This window comes from Prunus avium, chromosome 8 (assembly GCF_965620075.1).
Source record: "Prunus avium chromosome 8, drPruAviu1.hap1.1, whole genome shotgun sequence".
NCBI lineage: Eukaryota > Viridiplantae > Streptophyta > Magnoliopsida > Rosales > Rosaceae > Prunus > Prunus avium.
The window spans coordinates 24,528,035-24,536,271 of record NC_142291.1 but is presented as its reverse complement, the minus strand read 5'-3'; the positions used below and the strand labels follow the sequence as shown (position 1 = coordinate 24,536,271).

The 8,237-nt window shown below is 38.3% G+C and overlaps 1 protein-coding gene across 1 annotated transcript; it reads right to left on the bottom strand.

Moving 5' to 3' along the window:
- Nucleotides 1–1,138: 1,138 nt before the first annotated feature.
- On the bottom strand, nt 1,139–6,423 carry LOC110774615 (uncharacterized). Its single transcript, XM_021979176.2, has 3 exons — nt 6,156–6,423; nt 2,847–5,716; nt 1,139–2,734 (listed from the first exon to the last, which is right to left on the bottom strand). Exon 2 carries the CDS (start codon nt 5,619–5,621, stop codon nt 2,847–2,849), a length of 2,775 nt encoding a protein of 924 aa, XP_021834868.2. The 5' UTR covers nt 5,622–5,716; nt 6,156–6,423; the 3' UTR covers nt 1,139–2,734.
- Between the last annotated feature and the right edge of the window lie 1,814 nt (nt 6,424–8,237).

The following is an 8,237-nucleotide window of genomic DNA, read 5'->3' as shown; positions in this document are numbered from 1 at the left end:
CACTTTGACTTAGGGGAGGCCCTAGGCACAAGCAGGTAAGACGGCCGCCTAGGCCCTAAATTTATAGGCTTTTTATCACAAATGGTTCTTAACGTTTAAGATTTTATCACGAATGGTCCTTGAGGTTTTTTTGTGACACTAATAGTCCTTAACGTTAGGGCTTTTTATCACAAATGGTCCCTCCGTTAAAAATTCTGTTAAGTGTCTGATGTGGAAGACAAGTGGAGCCCATATTCCAATCACATTGTGACATGTGGATGGAAAAATAATTAAATAATTTTTATTTATGAAAATTCCTTTTTTTTCTACAACTTTTCATCCCCCTTCCTCTACTCCATCTCTCTTCCCCTCTGCCCTCGCTCTCCATCCTCTGCCCCCTCTCTCCCCCTCTGCTCTCCCTCTCTCCCCCCTGTCCTCTCCTTCTCCCTCTGTAAAAATAATAATATAAACCATATATCTTTCTCCATCTTTGTATAGTGGTATATAAATCATAACCCACAATCCCCCTTTGTTTTTTTCTTGCCCATTGCCTGCCACCTGCAAGAAAAAATTGTCTTTGGGATTCTTTTATTAGTCTCTGTTTTTTTAACACAGCCACCCGCAAGCCGCAACCCACACCCAACTCCCCTACCCTCTCCCACTGTATTTTCTCTCCTCCTCTACTCTACCCCTCTGTTTTTAATTATTTTAAGTTGTTTGAAAAAATATTTGCGTAAAAGGAAATGTGAAACTACCTTGTGCAAGTGATTATGCAAAATACACAGAGGGAGAGGGGTGGGTTGTGGGTGGGTGGGCGAGGGGTGGGTTGCGGGTGGGTGGGCATGGGGTGGTCGGGTTGTAGAGGCAAGGAAAAAACAACAGAGGGAGAGGGAGAGCACAGGGAGGAGAGAGGGCAGAGGGGAGGGGGAGAGAGACAGAGAGAGAGTGGATTTTCATAAAAAAAATATATATATTATTTATTTATTTATTTAATCCACATGTCATGATGTGATTGGACATGTGGGCTCCACTTATTACACTTAACAAAATTTTTAACGGAGGGACCATTTGTGATAAAAAGCACTAACGTTAAGGACAATTAGTGTCACAAAAAAACCTCAAGGACCATTCGTGATAAAATCGTAAACTTTAAGGACCATTTGTGATAAAATGCCAAATTTATATAATACCCTATAGGCTTTTTATCACAAAACGTCCCTGACGTTTTCGAAATTATCAGATTGCATCCTTAAAGTTTTTTTGTATCACTAATGGTCTCTAACGTTAATATAGGTGCTTTTAAATAGTCATTCTGTCAAAAAAAAACTGTTAAATCCAGGGATATAATTGTCAAATCAATCTAAAATTATAAAATATATATATAAATTTCTCTCTCCCCTCTTTTTTTTATTTTTTTATTTTTTATGTTTCCTTTCCTTCTCTCTCTCTTTCTTTTTTTCTTCTTTCTTCCTCTCCCCGAGTTCAGTCTTATCTCTCCTCTTTCTTTTTTATTTCCTTCCCTTCTCTCCTTCTTTTCTTCTTCGTTCTCCTTTCTTTCCCCGAGTTCACTCTTCTCTCTCTCTTTCTTTTTTTCTTCTTCCTCTTGTCATGGGCATTTTTTTTCTTCTTCTCTCAGCTAGAAAACTGGGCATTTCCCCATTCTCTCTCCTTTATCTTTTTTTTTTCCTTCATTCTCTGAGAATGATTTGGGTACAATGTGCAAGGGTTGGTTTGGGGCAAAAAGTCACGACGTCGGCTTCTATTGGCCTCTTCTTCTACCTTTGTTCAATTTTTATTTTTATTTTGGAAAAAAGCTGAAGAAAAAGAGAACAAAAAAATCCAGACACAAACCCATTTGCAGGAAAATGAGCAACGACGATGGTAATCGGAATAGGAATAAGAAAGGCCAGTGGACACCGCCAAACAGACCCTACCAGGAGAAAGAGGAAGACATGAAGATTTGGGGAGAGAAAGAAGAAGGAGGAAGAAGAAAAAAAAGAAAGACAGAGAAAGAGAAGAGTGAATTCGTGGAGAGAAAGAAGAAAGAAGAAGAAAAGAAAGAGAGAAAGAAGAAGACAGAAAGAGAGAAGGAAAGGAAATAAAAAAAGAGAGGAGAGAGGACTTTTTATAATTTTGGATTGATTTTACGATTCTATCCCTGAACTTAATAGTTTTTTTGACAGAGGGACTATTTGAGAGCACCTATATTGACGTTAAGGACCGTTACTGATACAAAAAAACTTTAAGGATGCAATCTGATAGTTTCACAAACGTCAGTACGTTTTGTGATAAAAAGCCTACCCTATATATACATACCAGTGTTTTCAAAGGCATGCCTTTGCGCGCATCGGCGAGCGAGGCAGCAGGAAATCGCCCGAGGCTGTCGGCTGTTTCGCGAGTTGCACGTTTAGCGCAGGGAAGGTGTGAGGAGGCGTTGCAAGGCGTGGCTAGGTGGAGCGAGGCGTGCCAGATCTGGACACTTCTGAACCGGAAGAAATTTTGCGAGTCTGCAAATTGGCTGTGACTCTGCGAGGAAGACGACTTCACGAGGAAGACGACTCACGTGTTTTTTTTGCTGAGTTCATCACAAGCCTTTCTCTTTAGTGTTTCCCTCGCTTTCTTTGGCTGTATTAGGCCAAAATGAACTGCTGATACAAACAATAATCAGGCATTTTCATGAGAACCAGACGAGGGAGTAGGAGGCCACCCTCTCATTCGATTCAGTCACAATATCTGAGATCAGGAACATGATTATCTGCAATAAAAGAAAAAGATTTCCTGTTATTTATTAGAGAATCAACCATACACTTAATAAGTACAGAAATAAACGAGTAACTGGATTTGATGTTTTAATATCAGTTGCTTACTCAGAAAGTGCAGTGATCTCTCAAGACCTGTCGAGCAAGATCAACTGCTCCACTCTTTTTGTATATAAGATGCAAATTAAAAGCTGCTTCTCTGCGAAGGTCACAGTAACCCGGTAATTGATTTTCAACAGACTCTGGCTTTTCATGGGGAAGTTTTGGGATGGGGTAATCCTTCGCATGCATTGCAAGAACTTTGTCATAGTGCCAAGCGGCCAGTGTCACAAGACCGACGTGATGGTATGCCCTGGCTATGTTGAAAAAAGCCTCTTGGCTGAATTCACAAAGCTGCAAATTTTTGTGGAGGAATGCTAAGCCTTGTGCAACACACTGGTGCCTATTCTGAAGTCTGTGTCCAAGGGCCAAGTTGATTAAGGCAGTACCGACACACAGATTAATCAGGGGATTCTCTGGCAATAATTTATAAGCTTCAAGGTATTCTCTTGCAGCATCTTGATGACGGCTCTTTTTAGTAAAATGATGCCCAGAAATGATACTCGGAGGTGCACAGTCTTTGAGTTTGTCTCGCTTACCACGTAGAAACTTATAATGCCTCGCATACCAGTCATCTAATCTGGTAATTACTTTGTAATAGCAGTTCCAGGCAGCATTGCTGTATGGATGCTGGTCTGCAATGTATTTTACACAGTCAACCCCATGCTCAGGATCTGGAGTGTTGTATGCAATTTGAGCTCCAAGAGACCGGAGTTCCTCCTCAACAGAACACATGTTGCGAGTCGATTTCAAAGCAAGATTTATAATCTCCAATGCTTCGCAATATCTATGCAAGGAAGCCAATGACTTGCACAAATCTATTATAAGGCCATGATTCTCTTTATCCTTGAGAAGATCTGGCAGGGGAGGTTCTTGGTGTATTTCTTCTGGAGGATCATCACCTGAATCATCACTTTGCCAGTCAACTCCAGCAGCCATTGCCTCAGCTCTCTTTTCTTCCTTTACTTTTGCCTTCTTTTGAAGCAACTTCTTCGCTCTGGCAGCTTTAAGCAGATCTGATGCAGGAGCTACTGGTCTAGATCTGCATAATAGGTTATCTGTTTGGTGATCATCCAGGACTTTCACTCTTTCTAACAGAACACTTTTTGTGAGCCTCTTTTTCACTTTCACCTTTTGCTGAAGAGATTCGATACGTAACGACTCATGTACCAAAGGATAGATTGCATCGACAAATTCCTTGAGCATCCCTTTAGCTCTGTATATGTAGCAAAGCTTCAGTTTCACTTTCCCATTACACCACCATGGTTCCGATTTATTTGTTTGGGCTTCAAAGCGATCTAGATTTTTTGGAGGAGATAGCAACAAAATGGCTTCATCTTCTCTGGCTTCCTCAAGAAGAATAGAAGCCAATGTTAATCGGGTCTCAATATTATCTTCAAGTGTCTTTACAGCTTCATAGAACCACAAAATTGCCTGTACTCTGTCATTCAAGGACAAATGACATCGAGCAATTTTCATATGTAAAAAGCCTTTATTATATTTGGTGTTTCCTTTCAACATTAAATAATACTTCAATGCAGAACTATAATGCCCAAGACTCATAAATGAGTCTGCGACTTTAGCAATCAAGTCAGCCTGATCTGCACTCTGCTGTTCAAGAGCACTAAAGAGAGTTTCTGCCTTCTCCATATTTCCGAGGTAAGCATGGCAGATTCCTGCTTTAATTTTCATTGTCAAAGACATCTCTTTATTTGAACAGAATAAAAGTTGTGCATGCTCAATATGCTGAATTGCTTCATTATATGAATTATTTTCCATAAGTATGGAAGCTAGCAGATCAATGACACTAGGATCAGCTTCGGTTGGATGATCTCTGAGATAAGCCTCCAGAATATGAATAGAATGCTCATGCTGACCACTTCTGTCATACATCACAGCTCCTGTCTTGAGTGCTTCAACATTATCAGGACAGGCTTGTACTATCTGTTCATACGATGCAGCAGCTTTATGATAATCTCCAAGCTTAACATAGAGTGAAGCACGACCCAATTTCAGGTCAATATTTTTAGGATCTGCTGATATTGCTCTTGAAAGGCAATAAATGGCTTTATGAGTGTCGCCTCGTCTATTGAACCAGCCAAAGAGCAGTTCCCAAAGAGCTGGATTTTTTTGTGCTAAAAGTGCAGCAATTGTGAAGCAATTCAAGGCTTTCAATTCATTACCAAGATTATCATGGACAAGTCCAAGTGTATGATACGTCTCGGACAAATCTGGTGCCTGCTTAACAATTTCTGCCAAGATGGGTATGGCCTCTTCATAACGTCCATGTACATAGTGAAGAGTAGCTTCACCAAGCCTTCGAGTAATCTCAGGAGTAAGTTTCTTCTTTGATCCTTTCCGTCTACCTTTTTTCTTGGGCTTCCTTGTTCTCCTTTGCATACCATAATTCATGGCCTCCATTATTTCCTCCATGCTTGCTCCAGTAACATCCTCATGCCTGGCCTTCTTAACAGACCCTTCAGGCCTACTATCCTCAAGTGCTTTTCTCTTTCTTTCAGCTAGAGCCTCATAACCCAAGCCCACAAACTGCTCATAAACTTGGTCACCAAAAGCATCATCTTCCACAAAATCCAAGGGATTAACCCCATCTTTGAAACTGAAAGTATTCTCATCCTCATCCTCATCCTCTTCGTCCACTTCCCCGTCTTCTTCATCCTCTTCATCATCCTCAACATCTTCTTCCATGTCTTCTTCAAGGCACACAGCAAGTGCATACTGTGAAGCCTCTTCATGATCACCAGTAGCATTGTCTTCCTTATCCATCAAGATGTACAGCCAAATGAACCCTCGTGGAGAGCCAAAAGAAAAAATAAATGAACAAAAGCCTACACTGGCAAAAACTATGCGATATCCAGAACCTGTTTTCCCACCATCACCATTAGAATGCTAATTAATATTTACAGTCCAAAATAGAACAAATCAAATTTATCAAACAAGCATATGATCATCCAAGAATACCATAAATTCTGAGAGAGAGAGAGAGAGAGAGAGATATATATATATATATATATATATATATATATATATAATGCAAACAAAGGAGTAAGATATATATATATATATATATATATGTATATATATATATATATATATGATCATCCAGGTACAAAGTTAAAGCCAATTCTGACACTCAATGCTTTCAAAGGCCAAGGCAAACAAAGGCGTAAGCTTTAATAATTAAAATATGCATAGTAAATAACCAATCAAGCATAATGTTCAAACCGAAACATTTAATATTCTATTACTCTAGAATCAATCCCAAGAAGAAGAAAAAAGTGACTCAGTCATTTCACTCACCATCATCCAAGATATATCACAACCAGTGTTTTCAAAGGTATTCCTTCGCGCGCATCGGCGAGCGCGTCGGAGCGAGGCGGAAGGAAATCGCCCGAGGCGGTCGGCTGTTTAGCGAGTTGCACGTTTAGCGCGGGGAAGGCGTGAGGAGGCGTTGCAAGGCTTGGCCAGGCGGAGCAAGGCGCGCCAGATCTGGACACTTCTGAACCGGAAAAAATTTTGCGAGTCTGCAAATTGGCTGCGACTCTGCGAGGAAGACGACTCGCGTGGGTTTTTTTTTAGGTTTATTGTAATGAAACGACGTCGTTTAGATTGCAGTGTTTTAAAAAAAATTAAATGAAACGTCGTTTCACTTGGAGTGTTTTGAAACCAAAAAAACGCAAGTTTCTGTTTTTTTGTTCTTACCTTTATTGTAATAAACTCCTGCCGGCTGTAGCTTTATTTTACTTACCTTTTTTATTTTATTTATTTTTTTCTAAATTAATATATATATATATATATATATATATATATATATATATATATATATTGTATAGTATAACCCTAATTTCTACCATTATCGGATAATCTCCACCAATTTCAAAAATTCTCTTCATCTTTCGACTGCAAGTAAGCCATTTTATTTTTCTATCTAATTCTTTGCAACTATAATTTGAAAGTTATGTATAATTTTTTATCAATTCTTTTTTCAATAAATTAGTTATCTTATTCGTTTATGTGATATAGTAAAAATTTGATGTACATGCCTCATACTTGTATCTTAAAAATATTAATGGTGTTGTTTTATAGCTATGAATCGAAAAGATCCTGCATGAAAGTATGCAAAATAAATAGAGGGGGAAAACTTATTGAGATGCACATTTTATGATCAAAGATGCAGTGAAAGAATTTCTAAACTTAAGCATCATTTGAGTCAAACTCATCATGGTATGCAACCATGTAAGAAAGTTCCTGAGTATGTGAAAAAAAGTGTGTCGCAACTTTGAAAAATTTTCAATTTAAAAAAGAAAAAAGAAAAATGAAATGCTTAGAGAGATTGGGGATGGTTGTTGTTAATAATATGTTAACTCGCAATTGTACGGGGCAATTAGTAGTATAGCAAGACAAGTACGAGGTCGTACCCACGAAGACTGAGAAGTTCAAATTAGTTATGTACTTTAGATTACCAAATTCAAGAAGTTAGGAAGTTAAATCTAAAACAGAATTTAAAGCAAGAGTGAGTTTGAAAACAAATGCAGCAAGATTAAAATGAACTTTGAAGTGAGAATGCTTGTGATTATAGAAAGAAATGAACAAACTGAAATTGCAACGGAAAGCAAGTAAACAAAAGTAACAAAGGGTGGTTTTGAAAGTTAAAACACAGGTTTGGAGACTAGGGCATTCGATTCACCATAACAATTCAATTCTGGGTTATAAAGATTCAAGTAACAAGTCTAATTCAGATTCAAAGATTGATTCTAGCTAAAGTATGATTAGGCCATGGTGTTTGGTCCTAACCTTGTGTTCCTAATTCCCTAATTTGATCATTTGTTGTCTAACCTAAAATTAAGCATTAAGAACCCATTAAGCATAGAAGAACATTTTAAACAACCAAGTATGTATCTAATCCCTGTTGTCGAATGTCCATACATACTCTTCCTATTCATAGTTCAATTCGAATTAAAGCATGGTGTATACTCTTAATTCAAACCAAGATAGTTAACAAACAAGTTCTAATGGTGATCAATCATTCAAACAAGCATGTTAACTTATAAGCATAATGAATAAGAACATGAATCATGAATCAAACTTGAAACTCCAAACTTATAAACCCAGAATATTCATGTTAGGTTACATCGAAGCCCTAGTTATGGATTTAGCTACTCATAATGGAAAAGAGACTTGAACAGAAATGAGAAAACATAATGAATGCAATAAGAGTAGAAAAACCCTTTTTCTGAAGTTCTTGTGGTGTCCAAGGCTTCTCCAAGTGCTTCTCCACTTCTAATGCTTCTCCAAGAGCTTCCCCACTTCTAGAAAGATGTATGAAGGATATGGAGGTGATTTGGGATGAGTTTGAGTGAGTGGTGATGGCTAAGGAAGATG